The sequence below is a fragment of the Festucalex cinctus genome, chromosome 10, assembly GCF_051991245.1.
Source record: "Festucalex cinctus isolate MCC-2025b chromosome 10, RoL_Fcin_1.0, whole genome shotgun sequence".
Lineage (NCBI taxonomy): Eukaryota > Metazoa > Chordata > Actinopteri > Syngnathiformes > Syngnathidae > Festucalex > Festucalex cinctus.
Genome location: NC_135420.1, coordinates 5,023,658 through 5,046,353, shown reverse-complemented (window position 1 = coordinate 5,046,353; position 22,696 = coordinate 5,023,658). Strand labels below are relative to the sequence as shown.

General features: G+C 38.9%; 2 protein-coding genes and 2 long non-coding RNA genes across 12 annotated transcripts in view; 2 read left to right on the top strand and 2 right to left on the bottom strand.

Annotated features, from left to right (window-relative positions):
* The window catches only part of LOC144027302 (EEIG family member 2-like), a 124,536-nt gene extending 120,382 nt beyond the window's left edge, over positions 1–4,154 (top strand). For 4 of the 5 annotated variants that reach the window (XM_077534707.1, XM_077534706.1, XM_077534704.1 and 1 more), the window contains one exon: positions 1,285–2,030. In XM_077534707.1, the coding sequence (XP_077390833.1) occupies positions 1,285–1,471 (187 nt within the window). In that variant the 3' untranslated portion in view covers positions 1,472–2,030. Of the gene's footprint in view, positions 1–1,284; positions 2,031–2,231 lie in introns of those variants that run through there. The other variant, XM_077534709.1, reaches the window with a different exon arrangement.
* A 944-nt stretch (positions 4,155–5,098) lies between these two features.
* The window catches only part of henmt1 (HEN methyltransferase 1), a 55,854-nt gene continuing 38,256 nt past the window's right edge, over positions 5,099–22,696 (bottom strand). Inside the window, exons 8-10 of one of the 5 annotated variants that reach the window (XM_077534712.1) lie at positions 7,283–7,440; positions 7,027–7,138; positions 5,101–6,955 (exon numbers count right to left, since the gene is read on the bottom strand). In XM_077534712.1, the coding sequence (XP_077390838.1) occupies positions 7,047–7,138; positions 7,283–7,440 (250 nt within the window). In that variant the 3' untranslated portion in view covers positions 5,101–6,955; positions 7,027–7,046. Of the gene's footprint in view, positions 7,166–7,282; positions 7,441–22,696 lie in introns of all 5 variants that reach the window. The other 4 variants (XM_077534710.1, XM_077534711.1, XR_013285424.1 and 1 more) reach the window with 4 other exon arrangements.
* Positions 8,558–9,827, top strand: LOC144027304 (uncharacterized). Its single transcript, XR_013285426.1, has 2 exons — positions 8,558–8,925; positions 9,650–9,827. It is a non-coding gene; the product is annotated as an uncharacterized LOC144027304 (long non-coding RNA).
* LOC144027309 (uncharacterized) lies at positions 18,918–21,683 on the bottom strand. The gene is made up of 3 exons (XR_013285431.1): positions 21,510–21,683; positions 20,757–20,958; positions 18,918–19,826 (listed from the first exon to the last, which is right to left on the bottom strand). It is a non-coding gene; the product is annotated as an uncharacterized LOC144027309 (long non-coding RNA).

Below are 22,696 nucleotides of genomic sequence, written 5' to 3'. Positions count from 1 at the left end.
AAACCTGTAAGAAAGTAAAGAAAGAAAAGTCTTGTGTTACCCAATGATTCTAGGAGCTGTTTTTTGGGGCTTTATTGCCCCTCGTCGGGTCACCCATGGCAAACAGGTCCTAGCTGAGGGACCAGGCATAGCACGGTTAATATGACCCCTTATGCGTTCTCACCAAAAGCGGGGGAAGGCATTTCGTTGGCGCGTTTGCATTGTAGTCAATGGAGTTCGCACGTACCGGAACGAAAGTGCGTGGGGCGGCGTGGAGGACACGTTTGACTCGCTGGGACGTGGTGCGCAGCAGCAAAAATCCGCACATTGTGCGGATTTTCATCACCAATCGCATATTCGCCAAAGTTAAAAAAAATTGAACTTTTTTCGCTTTTCGCCTCGCGGCAGCCAATCGGTTTCGAGTACGGACTACGTCACACACAGCGTCCTCTCTATTGTCACCCCGAGCGCAACAACATGGCCAGCCGGGACAGAATGGTGAGCAAAGAAGTAGCATTCAAGTGCTGGTAAGTGTGTTTACTTCTAATGAACTGTACCGAGGTAGCAGCAGTGTTTACCGTCAATGCCAAAGCTATTTTTAGCACAAATGCTGGCCGCAAGATAGCCACTAAAAAAGCGAAAGTGCTATCACGTACCTCAAAAAAGGAGAAAATAGTGCCACGGTTGTTTAGTCCAAGGAAAGAAGCGAAAGTAGTTGGCGGTGCTCACTTTTACGGTGCTCCACTTCCTTGTTCACCAAGGGACACGCTTCCTCCGCTCCGGGGCGCACGAAAGCACAAATGAGTGGCAATCGTTCCAAAAAACTCTACGCGGTGACACGCTCACGAAGGAAGTGTTCCAGTTCGCCTTTTCGGATTTGGTGAGAACCCAGCATTATGAAGACAAACATAAGTTAACAACAGCTTCCTTCATAACATGGGTCCACCTTCCCATGGGCTAACCACCTTAACCTTGCTCTGCAAGATGAATTCTTGCGGTATTTATGAATTCACAAACTCCAGAGAAAACACATCTTGTACCGAGCCCGATGATTTTCACAGATCGGACCAATCACAGAGCGGCATTGTGTTTTGGGCGGGATACGAAGCTGTGACGATACCAGGAAGCGCGGACACCGTGGGAAAAAAACTAACCTAACATGGACGCTGCAATTAATTCTGTTCTTGCAGAATTACTCACCGTTTCCTTGTTGAATGTTGAACAGTTAGAGGCGCGTCGTGCATTTTTAGCTGGTAAAGATGTTTGTGCTTTACCCCAGTTGCCAAAATTAAGTCTCCTCCACAGGGTGTCTGCGCTCTCCGTTAGAAATAGGGTGAGAACCTTGGTCGTCCAAGAGGAACTCAGAGTAGAGCCGCTGCTCCTCCACGTTGAGTGGAGCCAAATGAGGTGGCTCAGGCATCTGATTTTAGGACGTCAGTCCTGGGCACGTCCCACTGGGAGTAAGCCCCGGGGAAAACTCAGGACATACTAGAGAGACGATGTGTCCTGGGTGGCCTGGGAACACCTTCGAATTCCTCTAGACGAGTTCTAAGAAGTGGCTGGGGAGATCTGCTGCCCCCGCAACCTGACCCCAGATCAGCAGTCGAAAATAAATGGCTATGTATATTTACTGTCTTGACTCGTGAGTCTTGTGAGTCATGAAGGAGTGATGTTTGAGTGATGCTTTTGTCTCATGCAATGTTTTTGTTTTATGTAGCAATCATCAATTTCCAAGTGGAGTGATGTTTCTGTCTCATGAAATAATCATCAGGTTTTTCTACTTGTTTTGCGTTATATGATGTATGAACTATACAATGTCTAGATAATGTGTGTAGTGTCAGGAATCTTTGGTACTGTGTGACGTATGGGTCGACAGCCAATCGGAGAAATTTATGTCATACGATGTCTTGCCACGAGCTATGATGAGATAGATAGATTCTCTATATAAGCTGTTTGAGAAATGTATTTGATGCTGGATTATTGTTCACTGTTCCTGTGTACAGCTCTAATTAGTTTCTACATCTCAATGTGAATAAATAGATCAAATCTTATTTGTGTCTGTGCTTTGGGATCCAAACCTCTCCAGCACACAACATTTATAGGTTGATTTGAAATATGAGTTTTTGGCATGTGGTATAACTTCCTCCCAAATAAAAAGGCTTTTAATGAATGGGTAGCGCAAATCATGCACGTACAGTATGTAAGAAGATTTTTCTTTGTCTTATGTTGTATTTTGTCTCATAACATTGCAGGGTTGGTGCTGGAGCGTACGAGCAAGTGGTGATCAAGCGTTAAACTAGATTATGCCTGCCCGCCCCCAACCAAAAAAAAAAGGAAGCAGTGTTGTGACCATTTCTTTTTGTTACATATCACATATTAATGATCAGCACAGTCTTATATTTGGTGGCAGACGTCACAATAGCGCCTCCATGTGTTCCTACTTACAACTGAACACTTGTTTTCCAACACCACTTTAATGAGCAGTCAAGTGGTTCATGTTCACGTTCATGCATGTAACACGTTCTTTTTTTACTTCTTTTTATTATTATTAAGGGCTGCCTATGTTGTTACCATCCACACATTTCCACAGCAATCTCATTTTTGGACCAAACTCCTTGGAAGAATGTGAACTGGGGAAAAAATAAAACAAAACTTCAAAGCGGTCATGACATGCATTTTTAATATATTCCTTTTAACTATGTCGTTTTTTGTTTTTGTTTTTTTGTTTTGTTTTGTTTTTTTTGCTTCCCTTTAATGTTCCGTTTAATATTTTTACCTTGAACCTGCTGAGAGGTTGTTGTTCGAAACACTCTGAAAGAGGACAGAATATTTCACTACTAAGATCAGGTGCAAGACTTGAACTTGGTGCTTGTGTATCCACTTCTAACTGTACTTATATTTGTACTGTACTGAGTATTTGCCCTGCCTGTAGCACTGGATATATTTGGCTGCAAGAAACAGAAAAACCCAAAACAGATGCAACCTGGCTGAAAAGACTCGACTTTGGGCATTTTTGAGATGCATTGTAGGGCACATGCCAACATGAATCTGTGAAGAGGCAGATAATGCGAGTCACTGAGTGTGTCAGTTGCTAAAACAAGCACTTTGAAGGACTTAATTTCAAAACGGCAACAAACAATGTTACTTTGGACTATTTTAGTACTTAACTCAAAAACATTTAATCACGATTAGTAAAATCACGGTGTATGCCGCCATAAACGTTAAATGACGTCAACTATGTGTTTTTTTTTGTTTGTTTTTTTGTTTAATCAATGAGCAGTGCAACGTCTTACCCCGGGTTTTCACCGGATGCGGTTGCGGTGCGGTCCGGCGACGCAAGCAATTAGATTCCATTCATTCGAATGGTGCAGTTTACACCGCTTGCGGGTGCGTTGCGTGTCGACTGCGGAAGGCCTGCGGCGTGCCGCAAGCCTTCCGCAAGGATAGACCTATTTTCTATTTTTGCCGGACGCCGCAGCGGTAGGCCTCCGGCAAATGGCAAGCTAGCACAAAACACATCGAGCGGGACAGGAAGACCGAGGCAGTTTCAAAATAAATTTCCGGTTACCTTTCAGAATAAAACACTCGCCAGCTCCTATTTCGCAAGTTTTTCAGCAAAACGTGACGTGGGCGTCGCCGGGCCATGTGCTCATTCACGGTTTAGACACCAGCGAACATGGACGAGGAGAGGTTTATATTGGAGGTGGAAAACCACAAAATAATATATGACACGGCACATCCTTTTTATAAGGACTGTAATGTATTGTGAGTTTGATGTTCGCGATTGCTTGTTGTGCCCGTCTCGCTTGCCGTACTGAGCGGCAGCCGGACGCGGAAGACAGAAATAAAGAGTGGACCCGCACTGACCCGACTCTCGTTATTAATATACTTTACAAGGACAACCAAAAAAAGGATGCTGCATGGAATCTCATAGCAGAAGAAGAAGAAAAGGTTAAATCAAAAGAAGTCCACCTCTCTTTCTGCTTCTCTGTTGAGCAGACTTTCTGTATGTTTGTCGTTGTTAAATGCCACATGATCGCGCGCGCGCGGTCCCGCGAGACACGTTGGGAAGTGGGCGGCGACGGAGCTGCCGGACCGCAGCTGTGCGGAGCCGGTGTGGATTGACAAAAAAATTTACCCGTCCGGAGCACGCAGTCAAGACGCACCGCACCGCAACCGCATCCGGTGAAAACCCGGGGTTAAGTGCAGCGCTGCGTGGTCAATGGGTTGTGGAATCAAAAACTGCCACTAACTATGGCCAGCAGATGGCAGCATTGTATCTCTTTTCAATTGGCTCCCGGTGTATGAAATTACAATGAAACATGACAAAATCTGATGAAGTAGAACATTTGCAAGAATGACGTGAAAGTTATTTTTTTATATAACGTGTGGCAGTAAGAGTTAACAGCCACCAAGTTGCCAGTTACAGTATTCATAACTGTACTCTCCGTCTGACATGTTTTATCTTCATTAACTCTTTAAACCTACAAAGAGGCCAATAATGCTGATTAAAGCATACTCGTTTCAAATCTGAATGCATTTTGTTTTACAGCAGTACCTCTAGGCTGCAAGGCAATAATATAGACTGGCTTATATAATTGGGACATACAGAAGGCTACATCTGAAACACTTGACTTTCACAGCCCATGCACGTAATTCATGTTTACAGCAACGGATTAAATTGAATACCCTGAACCACATTAACAATAGTAGCAATAGTAATAAGTGGTAAGCTTTTCTATTAGGAAGTTGTTGTTTTTTTATATTACATCTTAAAATAAAGGCTCCTCTCTACAAAGAAGGTATCAAAGTCAATTGGCAACCCGGGAATCATAATTTATGTCAACTGTCAAGTATCTAAAATGCGATTTTAGTTGCAGTTGATTATGCATGAACTTTCTCCTATTGCCACTAGTTGCCAGGTATCTTATCAAACCTATGCATAGTACAAATCCCAATTTAACTAGTGAAAAAATGGTGGCATTCCATTCCAAGGAATCACCATTCCCATATCCAGGATCCAGAGGTATTGCACACATTTTTGGTGAATTGTCCACTTGCCGATAAAAGCGCAAACATTTGTATGGAGCCCAACTCAGATATCAGAATATATAGAACACAAAAGTTGGTTTTTATTTCAAATTCTTGAGTCATACTCATAAAAATAACATGGGTGATATGTTTGTTTGTTTTGTCCACTGATTATTAAACCACAAAAGTTATGTGTAAAATGGAGTATCAAGACACCTGGTTCACCCTCCATAAAGTACTTCACAATATAGGCAGATTTTAAATAAAGTGTTGTTATTAATTACGAGCTCCATTTTTCTTTAAGATGTAAGCATTAAATTGTTCTCATAAAATAAGCCTTACTTTAAAAATGAGAGATATTATACTTTTACTTGGAAAAAAAACAAAACAAGAACTGCTTTAAAAAGCAAGCGAAGTGATGAATACTGGTTATTTTGGCAGTCATTCCCCCACCCCCAAGTCCCAGGAGGTAGGGAGAGAGAGAGAAAAAAAAATTCTGGTGCTGTGCCTGGAACTGCGAAAGGGAGAAATCACAGCAATTTGTTTACAAAAAAAATAAGTAAATAAAAATAGATATAAAATAGGTGTGTCGGTTAAATCACATGACTTCAATAGTTAACTCACAAATAATCGAAAATTTTATATCTTTTAAGTCTACTACAATAAAATATTTTTTAAGTATTCATACTTTTGTTAACAGAAAAGTGCGAAAAATATTAAACTAATAGAAATATGAGTGCATCTTTTAGTCATTGAAAAGTAATTTCATAATTCAGAAAATTTAGTTAAGATTAAAAAGATGTACTGTAGTATAAAAAAAAATTAGTGTGATATTGATATGCGTTGGTCTAGATGGCATAATCGTATTGGTAAAACGGTGACAGCTCAGTGCATTTTTCTTTTCATTTTAAGAGCTACCTAATCTTTAACATGAAGTAACTTGTGAAATTTTGCACATTTTTTAAAATTATAAAATACAAATTGACCCCAGTCTCCACAAATATATGCATTATTATTTAATTTATTACTGGTAAATTTGGAGGCAGCCAGTGCATACATACTGCATTCAGTTAGCACGACCGCCTCCCAGTACTGAGGACGCAAGATCGAGTCTAGGCTCCGGCCTTCCTGGGTGGAGTTTGCGTGTTTTCCCCCGGATTGATTTTTTTTTTAGCACACCCATAATATTTTGACACCCCGAATATAAAAGAAAAACTGTTCATAACTCCTTGAGAAGGATCACATCATGTATGTAAAAGAGTTAGCTGCTGCTTTGGTTTTGCAAACTGATATTTAAAATAGATTTTTGGCAAGCGCTCCGAGGCAAAATTTTTTAAAATAAATACATAAATTAACAGACCTTAAGCGCTTTTATCCGCAACTGCACAATCCTTCCACTAAGCCACCAGACTAATAGAAGTTATATCCAAGTGTGGTGTTTACAGTATTCTTGATTTGTACAAATGTTCTGTCAGATTTATTATTGTGTAGCTTTTTGTTCCGACCACTTCAAAGAAGTCTGCACAAAAATAATATATATTAGAATCAATATTTTTTTGCGTTCATGATTTAAATATCATGTTGAACATGCCAAGATATCACTGTGTTTGATGTATTAGTCATTATTGATAGTGTGCCATTTTTGCTATGTTGTACCGTTTACGAAACGTGTTGAATATGATTTTAGGTGTTGTCAAAGAATATCTGTTGAGTCGGGTTATCATGTAACCTTGTTTTACCTGTGTGCCGCAGGTGAAGTCACGTGGGTAACTTAACATGTTGTTCCAAACATGGTTGCTTCCTCTCTTCTGTGAAGCTGTTGTCTATAGAAGTGCTACTTGTATTTTTCTGTAGTGATGTAACCGCACTGTTTAAACTGTGCTTCCCGTTTCCCTTCAGATCATTTTTGTTTCCTTAAATTGTGCTGGATGACGTGTACCTTACACTGTTGAATAAAATCAAATCTAGTTACACAAACAATGTTCTGTAGATTTTTTTTTTTTTTAATTGTCTTACTGTCTAACTGAGTTAGACACTCAGAAATCCGTCTCCCAGTTTTCCTCTTCCACGTGGCTGCTCTCTACATAGCCACTGTCCATCCAATCATTAGAATCTTCATCTTCTAGGTCTAGAAACACAGCGTGACCACAATTGGCTTGCAGTTGCATATGGGAAAAAAAAATAAAAGTAAAAAAAAATAAAAGTAAAAAAAAATAAAGTAAGATCGATGTGTTAATTGCAATTTAAAGCTGCAGAAAGAGGGCAATCGTACCGTGTTCCAGACTGCAGATAATGACAGCAGAGCGCGACCGATTCATTTGAATTTGGGGATCATCTATGACGAGTTGACTCAGATTTCCCAGACTTCCGCTCAGCTCACGTAACTTGGGGCAGCAATTCCACAGCAAGTGCAGGGGAACAGACACATGCCTGAGGCAAAGAGAACACACAGCGATGCTTCATTTCGAAACAGACCAACAAAAAGGTACAAAGTACACAGCACGTAAAAAGAAAAAAATCTGATCTTGAAATAAAAGTTTGATTTCGAGTTGCAATTATTATTAAATAGAAGCAGTTTGCACGACAAATCTGACTTGGATCAAATCGTGTCCATTCATTCAAACAGAATGACTTGCGTGTGATTTCATACCAAAACATGATGTAATAAAATACTAAGGTTACAATATTTTAGTTAACAGCAGCTGTGTTCAGAATGTCAATTTGTGTTTAAATGAATGACTGAAGCTAATAATCATTGGAAGAATTTGTGCTTGTTTTAAAAGGGGAAGTCCACCCCCCTTTTTTTGTGTGTGGGGACAATAATATGTTCTGTGCAGCCCCACTGGTCTAAGGTACTCTGATTAATATGAATATGGAATATGAGTTCAGCATTAAAATCCAGCCGTTTTTAGCCACCTCAGGGGGTGGCCATTTTGCCACTTGCTGTCGACTGAATATGATGACAATAGGCGTTTTTCCACTGCCGGAACTTTTGGAGAACTTTTCAGTTTCCTTGGTAAAATTCAGTTTGCGCGTATTTCCACCAACAACAAATACCAGGGTAATTAAATTCAAGGGCATCCAAGTACTATCTCAGCAGCAGGGTCTTGCTGAGCCAGGCAGGAACTTTGAGGGGGCGGGCTGCAATGGCCATGGCTGATTGGTCAAATTTGGGGGTGTTGTTTTTACATCGGCTGGGCTCAATCAAACTCATTTGAATTAATTACCGAGAACTCTAAGGCAGCTGTGAAGCTGTATGGCGTTAGATTTGTGCCACAATTCCGTGCGTAACAAAATGTGTTTCGTACGTACAAAATGTGTTTCGTACGTACAAAATGTGTTTCGTACGTACCAAAAATATGTTTCGTACGTACCAAAAATGTGTTTCGTACGTACAAAATGTGTTTCATACGTACCAAAAATGTGTTTCGTACGTACAAAATGTGTTTCGTGCGTACAAAACAGTCCTTGCGCACGCTTACGTCTCTCCTCAACATGTACGAAACTTTGATATACGCTTGCGATGCAAGGGTCGAGGCGTAATATTTGTGCCACAATTCTTAACCAATCAGGAGTCGGACAGGAGAGCAAATCCTGATTGGCTGTTTAATATCCAATCAGGCAGAACTTTGACAACGTGTCGTCACGCCGCGTTGCATCATGGGCGCATCTTCGATTTTTTTGGTTTTTTTGTTTTGTTTACTAGCACTCGGTGCTTTCCTGTTTGTATTTTATCTGCATTTCTGCTGACTTTTATTTACTTAACAAAAGTTTTGTTATATTACGGGGTGAAGCAGCTCCCAACTGCTTTCCTGCTTAGCGGAAGACGAGTTTTAGCCCTCATGGGACCGTTGGATGACCGTTGAGGGGACGCTAACTTCCGAATCGAAGACTACTTTCAACATTTTCATTACGGTAAGTAGCATAAAAGTAGCATCTTTTAACTTGGCCACTATCACACACAGGCTTCCAAGACAATCAAAATTGTATGTAATAGTTACATACACGACATTGGCAATGGATGTGCATAGTTATGATGAAGAAAAAAAAATCACCACCCCCTTTATTTTCTTATGCATTTTTAGTGCCTAGTGCCACCAAATGTATATCGTGTAACTAACAGACAGAAAAAAACATGGAATGTCCAAAAGCACTGTTAACACAATGCCATAGTTACTGATTCTTCAGTACGTTAGTGATATTGATTAGAAAATCGTGGAAAATTACGAGATATCAGCTCTTGAATTCAATTCACGAGTTAATTTTGTTGTCTGTATACTTCTGCACATAAATGCCATCTCAAACAAATCAATGAAGCAGCCTTTTACCACCTAAAAGACTTTGACAGAAGGGTTGCATGCTCCATACCAGAAGAACCTGACTCATGCTTTTATTTCCAGTAGACTTGATTATTGCAAAGGTCTTCTGACTGTTCTCCCTCAAAAGAGCATCACATTATAGCTGCAGAGGTTATGAAGTGGTTACCCTTAGTTGTACTAGACATTTAACATGAACAAGAAACTGTAGAAACATGGATGGTCACATTGTTTTCCCATAACTACATGAAGATGGATGGATATGATTGTTTCACGTTTTACAATTAATAACCTTGAGCTTTTGTTTGTTTCCAATTTACCAGGTAAACCAATCCAGATTGCGCATCGTTTCTATATCCGGGTCACAGTCATCAATAAGATGTCTAAGGATAGAGAGTACAGCTGAGATGGATGGGACGGCGATGGATGGCTCCACAATAGCAGTCTACCATGCCTACTGTGTGTAAAACTTGAAATAAAAACTGCAAAGATGCACTGTAACTGAGGACAATTCATTTGATTTAAAAACAAAATGTACAGTTTGCTGTTTGTTGATCGATAATGCATCATTAAGTGTCAATTACAAATACAATGTGTAATATATTTTCATCTGTGGAACCTCTTAGGTCTTGCACTCTCAATTAGAGATAGACCGATATGCTTTTTTCAGGGCCGATACCGATTCCGATTATCGGTAGTCAAGGAGGCAGATAACCGATATTTGAAGCCGATATTCATTTGCAGTAAAAGTTAAAATGTTGGCACCAAATTTTGGAATAATGCAAACCCTAACCGTTCTTTACAATGGATTCTCACACTGCACTTTTCATTTTACATCCTTCTATCTGCAATAAGACGTTGGTGACGGGGGGAGTTAAATGTGGGGGCCAATGTGACATGACCTTTTATAGCATTTGGGATACTTGTAGTTTTATTCTATAAATGTTATATTTTTATATTTTGAAGTAATAGGAGGAACCCTGTCATTCAAAATGTGCATCAGCTGTGGCATTACTTATTACTACAGCAAAAAAAAAAAAAAAAAATTCCATGAGAAAAACTATTCATCCCTGAACACCATACAGTTCTTGTAGACCTTATTATGATTATTGTTATTGTTACCATATAGACAGTTTTGATAAGCTGAGGATCTTAAATCGAGAACAGCAATATCATGCTACTCCTCTCTACAAGAGAACTGTCAAAAGACACTTCATCATGTAGTTTACTGCCACTTAGGATGCCCCAATCAACGCAGAAAAAGGTAGAGTAAAATAACTTGGTTATAATAATAGTAAGAATAACTTGGTTAAACAGACATTGTTGCGGTGGACCGCTGCCAGTTTCTGCTGTTTAATGTGTTTTACACTTATAGACACGTGTGTGTATATGGGCACACTTTTCTCTCACTACTGTACTGTACTGTATCACTTAATGGCACAGATGTACTTGTCTAAATAATAACTGGGCTGCAACATTGCTAATTCACATTAACAAGCACTATCTTAGCTGTCCACAATGAATAGTTACTAACACACGAGAAAGTTATACAACACACCAAACATGAGCTCATTATTCAAAGTATGATGCACGTAACAAAATTACATCACTGAACATTAATTGCAGCCGTGTGTTTGAGACACTTAATTTGTTACGGAGCGGACTTTAACGAGGTGCACAACGAGCTGTCAATCAAATCGACGTCGAAGCTTAAGGCACACAATGGCAAACCAGTGCGACAAATAAACACAATATAAAGTAACTAAACGCTATTTAGTGTCACTGTGGCATCTGACTGCATAATAACCGCTATGCAACAAGTAGTGGACGTGACCCAGAATGCAATGTGTGCGTCACGAGAGGTAAATATAATGACATTACTCTACTCTTAACATGGAACTAGACCAGGGATGGGCAATCTCGGTCCTCGAGGGCCGGTGTCCCTGCAGGTTTTTGAGGCTTCCGTTTTCCAACACAGCTGATATATGATCAGCTCATCAGCAAGCTCTGCATAAGAGGGATAACGATCTCGTTGATTGGAATCAGCTTGTGTTGGAAAACGGAAACCTCAGAAACCTGCAGGGACACCGGCCCTCGAGGACCGAGATTGCCCATCCCTGAACTAGACAATATAATAATGACAACGGTTAATATTTGGAACCTTTCTAACAAACATTATTTACTTAATTAAGTGAACATGTGTGTGATTCCCTCCCCGAGTAGCGAATTAGCTACTGGGTGTTAGCCTACATGCTAAGCTGAACACACCACTGTTAGCTAGCGGGGATTCAATGCAAGGCAATGCAGCTCCATTCATAAAGTGCATTTAATACACAACATAATTCAATGTGTTTAGCTTATCATGGTGAAAAGTTCGGCGGAGTCTCTTCTCTTTTAACTTACCTTCGAAGCATGTGTCTCGCGTTGTGTCCGTGGGTGCGTGTGTGACCGGCTACTGTGATACACGGCATACACTACTGATTGGTTCTGGCTCTTGCACGGCTAACCAATCAAATGCTGCTATGGGCGTTACGTTGCTGGAGTTGGACTCCATAACAGACAGAGACGCTCTCGGGGCTGCATTCGAAGCGAAAAGACGGAGTTTTAAATGGATCGCTCATATCGGCCGTCAGATTAATAAAACAGACCGATACCGATATGTACCAATATGTCAAATATCGGCCTATCTCTACAAGTCTCAATACATCATCGTGAGTACAGTACTCTGAGGTCTTCATGGTCAATGATGGGCAAATGTGCAGCGTGTGCAGTTCCGCGCTTTAATCTTGAAACCATAAATGTGTCATGTACTGCATTGGCACTGTACCTGCAATAGTATTTTGGTTATTGTTTACAGGTTGTTCCGAATACAGTGTGTGTGACACTTTTTATTTTTCTAATTGTCAATGATACTGTTTGCAAAGACACATTTAAATAAGTTCAGTAAAGGTGTCGACAACTTACAGGAGAAAAAAATATTTTAAAAATGTTTGATTTGGTATGCTGCAAAACAGGCCATTACAACTATTCGAACTTCAAATTATGATAGTCCAATGTTAATGTTGTCATTCTTCAGGAGCTCTTGATTTCTCTGCTGTCAAGCTCAAGCTTCACGTTCTGACTCTTCCTACAGACATTTTAATGACTAAGTCAAATTGGTCTCATCAGCTGGCTCAAACACGTCAGGAATTAGGGCTGCACAAAATTGGAAAATCATGCAATACGCGATTTTGCTGAATATAGCAATAGATATTGCAATATTTAATATGGATCTAAAGAAATGACTGATGATGATTTTATTATCTAATGAACAAATTATATTTCTCATGCAGTAAAATGTATTGAGAGTTATTTAATTGTAATGACTTCAATAATGTTCAACTAGTGGATGGTGGTGCACATTTTAGCAAGTGGCTGACTGGTCAAATTCAGATAAAAGCATAAAATTCCATATGAAACTTATTGCATGTCTGTTATATGCATATTGCATGGGCCAATAGCGCGATATCAATATTTTTTCCACTCCACTTCTTCATCTTCTGCTTCTCGTGGTGTTTTTGACACTTCTGTTGTGGTGTCATCAGGTGCATTCTGTGTCCTTTGTCATCTTTGTTGCCTGGTAATAAAAACAAAACCCAAGGTTCGCGCTCAGATTTTTAATTGTCTATCTGTTGTTATGGAAAAATGACAAGATCAACCATTTTTCTCACATTAGTAAAACAATTATTTTGGGCAAACATGTTTATTTCAACAGCTGCTAGTCATGGTGTATGGTTGTCTTGTAACCAAAATGAATTCAATTCTTACGTCAATAACTATGGCATTGGAATGCCAAACACAGTGCTCTTAAGTATTCAATGTTTTCTATTATTCACGATATACCTTTAGTGGTACCAGGCACTAATTACTAAAGAAAAATGGATGGTCTAACATTTTCTTTTCTACTTCTTATACAACGCCACTCATGATGGCATGCATTGTTTAAGATTGTAATGATAGTAGCACGATCAAAAGAGGACAAAACTATAGGATTTACTGACTTAAATACAGTACAGTATTTTGTAACTTACCATAATGAAAACGTAAGTAGCAGGTTAGCCTCTTTTTTTTTTTTCTTCTATTTTATGCCGTCATCCAACATCACCATGAGCGCTAAAACTTGTTTTCCCTCCTTCTTCCGCTAAGCAAGAAAGCAGTTAGGAGCTGATTCATCCCGTAACATAACAAAACTTCTATTAAGTAAATAAAAGTCAGCAGAAATACAGACAAAAATTCAAACAGGAAAGGACCGAGTGCTTGTTAAAAAAACAAAAACAGGAGGGAGGCGCGTGAGCATGGCTCGTGAGTAGACGTGTTTCCTACGGCTCCCGCAGAAAATTTTTGGATTAATACATTTTGGACCTTGTAATTGATGGAACTTTTTTTGGAAAGACAGTTTTTGTGAACTAATTGCCTCACGAGTGGACAAATGCCCCCTAAATCGTCTAAACAGCAGAGTGGGAGACACAACTCGGACTCCCTAGGTAGCGTTAGCAAGGAAGCTAATACAAATGCTAACAATATGGAAGCACTAGCTAACGCAGTTTCTGCCGTGCAATCATCTATCGATTCGTTTCGGGAGGAGAACCGGGCCTCGATTGCCTCTTTGCATTCGATTTTGAATGTCTATGGCCAGCGAATTACGGATGTGGAGGACGGTATGAAGGAGTTCGACATGAGGCTTGGCAACGTGGAAACTTCTCATGCTTTACTGGCGAAAGAAAATTATGCGCTGAAGGAGAAGATGGCGTTCCTGGAAAATTACACCAGGCGGCAAAACATACGCATTGTGGGAATACCGGAAAATGTGGAGGGCCAGCGACCATCGGAATTTATTTCCAAGCTTATCAGTGATGTGCTTGGGGAAGATAACTTCGAGAAACCACCTTCGGTGGATCGCGCCCACAGAAGCCTGGCACCCAAACCGAAGGATGGCGATAGCAGACCACTGCCGTTCATCGTTCGACTTCATCATTTTCAAAGTAAAGAGTTGATCCTTTGCCTCGCCAGACAAGCGGGCCCTCTCTTCTACAACGGATCAAGAATTCATATTTTTCCTGACTACAAACGGCGTGCAACCTTCTCCGAATCTAAAAGGAAGCTCCATGCCGCAAAGATCCAGTTTGCCCTCTACTTCCCAGCAACTCTGCAATTTACACACAACGGAAGACGAATGAGGTTCACCGATCATGTGGCGGCGCTGACTTACGTCAATGAAAACGTGACTGAGCTCCACTTCACAAGCTGCTGATGGTGATTGAGGTAAAGCTACTGACTGTGTTGAAACACGAATAACTGATTGAAAGGACGGCATTATCGTTTGAAGTTTCACGTACTAATTTCATAATTTTTATTTTATTTGTTGAAATATATATTTTCTTTTTACATTTTACATTGTGGGTGTGGCAGGGATTTTTATTTTTTTTTATTTTTATTTTTTAATTTATGTCGATTTGTGAGTACACCATATGTGCAGCTACAATTATATGATCCCTAAATATCTAATTTTATTGTTGATATTATATATATATATTTTTTTAGTTTCTTCAGGAGTACCGCCTTTCTTGTTATGCTGACTTTCCATAACTTGTAGATAATATTTAGTTTTGACAGAGTTAACGTTTCTCTCTCTCTCTCTCTCTCTCTCTCTCTTTTATTTATCTATTATTGTTTTTGGTGGGGTCCATCAATGGTTGACAAATATTATTTCTGCGGTTAGCATGCAAATGCAAGTTTGCAGCAGTTTAAAGTTGTATGGGGGGGTAGGCCGGTTTGAGCCTTGTTTGTATGTTTTGGATGGTAATGTGTGTGTAGTTTTGTTTTATGTATATTTTGTGCACTTTACTGGTTTGTTTATCATCTTTTGGAGGCAGATACTGATACTCTTGAATTGAATGGTTCCAATGGCACAGGGTAGCGCACACGTATTCCCAGGTAATGATGTTGTGAAAATTGTAAGCTGGAATGTTAAGGGCCTGAATGGGGCAATCAAAAGGAAAAGAGTTCTCTCACATTTGCAATATCTCAAGGTTGGCATCGCCTTTCTACAGGAAACTCATCTTTTAAATCGAGACCAGTCAAAAATTTACAAAGAATGGGTAGGGCAAATGTTTCACTCCCAATTTAATTGTAAAGGTAGAGGTGTAGCTATACTTATTCATAAAAAAATCATGCCCCAATGAGTATTACAATTACTCTTCCGATCCAGCGGACAAAACGGACTTGGCAGCTTGATACACTCCTCTTGGCAGATTCAGACTTTGTACAGTTTGTTACAGAACAGATAGATTTTTTTTTACAGGTGAACAAAACTGATGATATCTCAGCCTCAACTCTTTGGGAGACGCTTAAAGCTTATCTCAGGGGGCAGATTATTTCTTGGTCTGCTTATAAAAGGAAAACGAAATATGATCAATTTGAAAAACTGTCTACTGAAATTAAAGCATTGGACGGACTTATAGCTAGTTCTCCGACCCCAGATTTGATTAAGAAACGAGTTGGCATGCAAACTGAAATTGATCTCTTAACCACAGCTCAAGCGGAGAGACTTATACTTAAATCCCGTTGCAGTCTTTATGAAGAAGGGGATAAAACGTCCAAGTTATTGGCCAGTTACCTTCGCCAAAAAGCTGCTTCTCGTAATATTTCACAAATTATACTATCTGATGGCTCCTTAACAGAAGACCATCAGGATATCAGTAATTGCTTTAAAATGTTTTACTCAAAATTATATACTTCAGAGTCTGTATCGGATTACTAGCAGTTTGATCTTTTTTTTTTCCAATCTGAATATTCCAAAAATTGACTCAGATTCTAAAAAGAGACTTGAGGAAAATTTGACGCTGGCGGAGGTTAATACCGCTATAATGTCCCTTCAAAGTGGGAAATGTCCTGGCCCAGATGGGTTTTCGACAGATTTCTACAAGAAATTTAAGGATAAACTGGCCCCACCTCTTCTATTGGTTTATGAAGAAGCATGGGAAAATAATATTCTTCCACCTACTTTTCGTCAGGCAGCTATTACACTGCTATTGAAGAAAGGTAAAGATCCTCGTGAATGCTCCTTATACAGACCTATTAATTTGACTAATTGTGATGGTAAAGTGCTATCAAAGATTATAGCACTCAGGCTTGAGACGATTCTTCCTCACATGATCTCAGAGGATCAATCTGGATTTATTCAGGGCAGACAATCTTATTTTAATTTGAGACGATTATTCAATATTATCTATACTGACTCTGATACTTCAGTTTCAGAAGCAGTTATATCTCTCGATGCAGAAAAGGCATTCGATCGGGTCGAATGGAAGTATCTTTTTTATACACTTGGTAGATTTGGTTTTGGTCCTAATTTCATTCAATATATTAATCTTATTTACACAGATCCTACTGCCTCAGTTTATACCAATGGTATATCTTCTGAATATTTTCCTCTGTACAGAGGGACAAAACAAGGGGATCCAGTGAGTCCATTGCTTTTTGTTCTAGCTATAGAGCCACTTGCTATAGCTCTTCTGAGCAGTAATATTATACAAGGTATATCACGTGAGGGTCTGACTCATACAGTATCTCTCTACGCTGATCCTGTGTCATCTATCCCTGAAATTCTCAAGATCTTGCAAAAATTTGGAAATATATCTGGGTATAGACTAAATTTGAATAAGAGCGAGTACTTCCCTATTAGTGGTAATGCTGGAGAATATCCTAATCTCCCATTTAAGTTGTCTTCCTCATCCTTTACATACTTGGGTGTAAAAGTCACCAAATCTCATTATAATCTATTTAAAACAAATTTCATCCCTTTGCTTGAGCAGTGCAAACAGGATATTAAAAGATGGTCTATATTGCCGCTCTCCCTGATTGGCAGAGCAAATTCTGTAAAGATGAATATTGTCCCGAAGTTTTTGTACTTGTTTCAGGCACTGCCTGTATTCATACCACAATCTTTTTTCAAGAGCCTGAATCAAATTATTTCCTCTTTTATATGGGACAATAAACCAGTTCGCATACGAAAGGAATTTATGGAAAGACCTAAAGATGTAGGGGGGCTTTCTCTTCCAAATTTGCGTACATATTATTGGGCTGCAAACTTTAATGCCATATCCCTATGGTTAAAAGTTTGGGACAATAAAATTCCTGCGTGGCTCCAGATTGAAAAGTCCACTTGTGGCCGATATTCACTCCCTGCTTTACTATGTGCCTCATTGCCTTCACTGGTTAGCAGTATTAAAGATAATGTAATTGTAACACAATCGTTACGTATTTTGACCCAGTTCAAAAAATATTTGGGTATTCAGAGTGTCTCTATTTATTCCCCACTTATACACAACCATCTTTTTCAGCCATCTTTTTTGGACAAGGGTTTCAAAACCTGGTATAGCAAGGGTATTCATTGTATTAAGGATCTATATATTGGTGGTACGTTTGACAGCTTTCAGCAGCTATCGCAAAAATTTGGCCTGACCAATAATCAATTTTTTCGTTATTTGCAGATTAGAGACTTCGCCCGCAATAAGATTGCTAATTTTCCTGATCTCCCTCCCTCGTCCTGTTTGGATTCTCTATTAGTTGTTAATAGTCGGACTAAAGGTAGAATATCATTTATTTATTCTCAAATTATGGAATGTTGTGATCAATCCATTTCGCATATTCGAGAACAATGGGAAGCTGATTTAGGTGCTCAGATGTCCGATGAGGAATGGGGTAAGGCACTTAACACATTCACTGCCAGACCAGCAAAAAAAAATGCATCATTTGACGTCTTTTTCCGTCAATGGCAGTGAATGAGTTAAGAGAGTCCACTCCTCTTCTGTATGCTCTAGACATGCCTTGATACAATTTAAAGTGCTGCATAGATTACATTTCTCGAGGGCTCGGCTGGCTAGAATATTCCCAAATATAAATCCTTTATGTGAAAGATGTAAACGATTTATTGCTACTTCGTATCATATGTTCTGGTCATGCCCAAAGCTTGTTCCATTTTGGTCTTTCTTTTTTGAAGTACTCTCTAAAGCTTATGCTTGTCATATTTCACCATCTCCATTGGTTGCTGTTTTTGGTTTTATTTCTGACACAACGGGATCTGATCCCCCTGTTTACTTACAGAGGGTCACTGCCTTTTGTTCTCTATTAGCCAGACGTTTGATTTTATTCAAATGGAAGGATGCCAATCCTCCCTCGAATCACCACTGGATAAGGGACGTTATGCAGAATCTTAAAATGGAAAAGATTAGATGTACCCTCAACGGATCCATCAACAAATTCCACAAAACCTGGGACTCTTTAATAACATATGTGAATAATTTACCTGGTCTGGAACTATAAATCTTGAATTGCATCATCTGTCTTTGTATTACGTCTATAACAGCTATGAAGTGTAATTATTTGTGTGTGTGTGTGTGTGTGGGGGGGGGGGGCGGGGGGGTCTTTTCTATTATGTAAGTCCAATATGGAACCTGATCTGTTTTTGTTGGGGTTGTTCATATTTGTTACTTGGTGGATAAGATTGTTTTATGTGATAATGGAAAATTACAAATAAAGTGTTTCAAAAAAATAAAAAAATAAAAAAATAACTAGAGCTGCGAGCAGCTATAAAGGGCCCTCGCAACCCGGGCCACGTTGGGGTATATGCAAGTCGGGGGACTTGCACGTTGGGGTACTGTTAAATAGACAAGGACCATGGAAAATAGAAATGCATTTGCCGTGCCTTGTGTGTAAAAAGGTGCAGTAAAAGGCCAAAAATGATGCACAATTCCCAAAATAAATTCAAAAGTGTGGACTTTCTGATGTGTGTGCAAAGTTTCATGAAAAGTCGCTCGTTTGATATTCAAAACCAGCATCTGTTTATTTGAAAACATTGCATGGCACAGAGATGGTGTGTGATCAAATAAAAAGCTTTTTGATGACTCTTAATGTGGTGTCGCTGTGCAACACATATGTATTCATGACATAGTGAAGTATTGTGACAGTTTTGTAGGGTCCAGCAAACAGTAAATGTGTGACAGTTATTCAAGAAAAAATGTAGCTTTGAAGCAGGCTAACCAATGACATCATCTAAAGGGGAAAAAAGCACATGAGCAAGCATAGGTATAAGTAGAGGAGAAAAAGAGATGAAAGAAGTGCGAGAGATGGAACAGGAGAGGAATGCAGCTGTTTATGTATAGCTGTTGTAACAGGACAGATTAAATAACACTTTAACCTGGGGTTAACAGCGCCCTAGGACAGATAAACTCTTTAGTGTAAAAGTTTTCTGGGACAGATGAATCCCTTGGGGTCAAAGAGTTTGGGTTAGCACATAGTCTGTCTTAGGATAATGTACCTCCATGGATGAATTAGTCCTAGGACGCTTTGACCTGCGGGCTAAAAGTTCAGGGGGGTTAACCTGTCCTGTTATATTGTGATCATCGTCTTCGTGCATGTCCTCAGTGGCTTCTTCTGTCTGTGTGGCAGCATTTGATACATCTGTAGAACAAAAAAGAATGAAGAATCATGTTAGATCTGTGGTTTGGTTGTCTTAGGTGTAGTTTACAGAACAGTCGTGTGCATATTTTTAGCATGGTAGTGTCTTAATACAAATGCATATTATGTAATGCACTGTATATGGATATTACAGACGTAATATTTGACGGTGATCTTATATTCATAGTTTTTGCCCGTTAATAAATAATATAGCTAGTAAGTAATAAGACACGCAAAAATGGTATAGTTGAATCCTCTGGGTCAAAAAGCAATGTTTTAGGATTGTGTGATGAAATGATGAATAAAAGTAAGGATACGACAGGTACATAAATGGTTATGTAAGTGTAAAATTTGGCATGGTGTGTCCAGATACATGCAGGATAAGTATAAAATATTATGGTGTGTGATTGATTTTTTCTTAGTAAAAATTAGTATTGTAAAGGTCATGTCACAGTATGTCCAAAAATTTAAAAAAAAAAAATCTATGGTATAGAAACATCATAATCAGGGGCAAAGACATAAACATAATAATAGTAATTAATAATGATAGAATTTAAATACAATCTTTTCCATGAATATGTCAGTTATTTTGAGAAGATACAGAAAAAAAAGAACTTTGAAGTGTCTATCAGTGGATGAAAGAGGGCAAGATCACAGCATAGCTACATGATATCAGTCACATTTGAAAGTAATCAAGTGTAGTATGTATTCACATTATATACATTGAGAAATTGAGGCTCAATAATCAGTCAGTGTTTTAGTTAACAGTCCAATGTTACCTTCAAGATATTCCTAACAGAAAAAAAGGAACGTGCATTAACAAAAAAATGTAAAAATGTCCATTGTCAAACATGTCATTCATTATACACAATGTGTAGGATGGGGATGCTTGCTGTGTTAGTGTTTGTGTGTCTTCCATGTCATATAGCTTACCATCACGGACAAATGCATCACATGCATCTTTTATATCCAATGCAGTCTGGAGTTCTTTCACAAGCTTGGTTTTGAAGTCTATCTGTTTTTCAAGTGCTCGATTGACTCGAGTCACATGGACTAGTTGGTTCATTTGGGAATGAAGATCAAGGCTGCGCTGGTATAAGTCGTTGCGACTGAAAGCATGATCAATGCATGCATACTGTAATGACAAAGCATTCAATGAAAATCAGTCATGTTAGATTCCATGATTCTAAATAGCAGAGGTAACGTGTTGGTGCAAAACGTTGTGGTCGTGTTGCATGTTACTCAATGGCTGTGTGTGTCAAAACGAGTTTATTTGAAAGAATATACAAATATATACACACGGACATATATATTTATACAGTATAACAGTACCGCATGTATTGGTTTTAAGGAAAGAGTTGAAAAGCAGTGTTCAGAAAAAAGCATAAGACGCACAAAGTACCATTTCACTACATGTAATAAGTTGTCAAGTAGACATGTGAATTAAGTGGTTAAGATAGTGGCTACTGTGCAAGTAAGCTTCAATTGTCTCTAAAAGGTTAGCATATGTGTTCTACATGATATCAATGGCTAGACGTGCTCGTGGAGAAACATTACAAACAGAAAAACACACTAAAGGTGCCTTTAACAAACCTGTTAATAAATGAGAACTTAATACATATATGTATGGCATACTGTATATGATTGAGAAAGTTGTCCTGTTTAGTTTATGTATTGTATACTTACGGAAAAAAGTTGGCAATCTTTGCGTATGGAGATGATTAGAGGGTCTTTATCAAAAGAGAATTTGCTTGGTGATTTGTTCATGTTCTGTAGAAAAGCAAAGGAGTAGAAATAAATACAGTATCATACTTCATAAACATACAAGAAATTTGTAGCTGTATTAACCATTGTTGGTATTTGAAGTGATAATTTAGGAATAGAAGTGTAGTGATTGCAGAATTTATAGAGTGCTTACCTTGTATGACTTTGTAGATGGAAATGTCTTTTGTTGAAAGAGCTCTTTGTTGTCTACTATATATGCAAGGACAAGCATAAGTAGGTGTGGTTATGAAGTACTTGACCATTGAAATAAAGCAGTGGTATCAAATGTATGGACCGTGGTTTGGCTCAGGCCTGCAAAGGGGTTTAATGTGGCACAAGAGATAATCTTGTAAGGTACAAAAAATAATAATAATATAATAGGTATGCCTCTGAGTTTTCACAAATCTAGGTCAAGTCAAGTCATCTTTAGTTATTTCGCGCTTGAATCATCCAATCGGAAATGCTCCATAAAAAATGTATAGAGGGTGCGATTTATTGCAAATTGCACAAGAAATCTCTAAAAATTCATGTTAATGACAAGTCTGATGTGTGTGCAAAGTTTCACGAGTTTTCACACATGTATAGATAAAAAAAAACAAAGCAGCACTTTACTTGGCAACCAATGCATCGCTATAGCAGCAGCGTGCGACAAAATAAAAAACTTTCGATAAATTTGCATCTTAAACATCTTAAGATGAAACACACCAAGTTTGAACACGGTCGGATGAATTTTGTAGGAGGAGTTAAAATATGACCCCTAAAAAAGGCCACAAAAAAAGGCTACAAATCCCATCATAAATCAAAATGGCGGACTTCCTGTTTGGTTTAGCACATGGTTCCAAGAGACTTTTTTGTACATCGTGGGCTCTTATGTATGCCTCTAAATTATCATAGCGCTAGGTGAAACGTACAACCAGGAATGCTTCGTTAAAGAGGAGTTTTTTAGCTCAAAATGTGATGCCCGGCCCCTACGGGACTTCCTGTTGGGTTTAGCACATGGCACCAAGAGACTTTTTTGTACATCGTGGGCTGTTACATTTGTCTCCAAATTTTCGTAGCTCTAGCTGCTTCGTACAACTGGGAATGCTTCATTAAGAAGGAATTTTTTC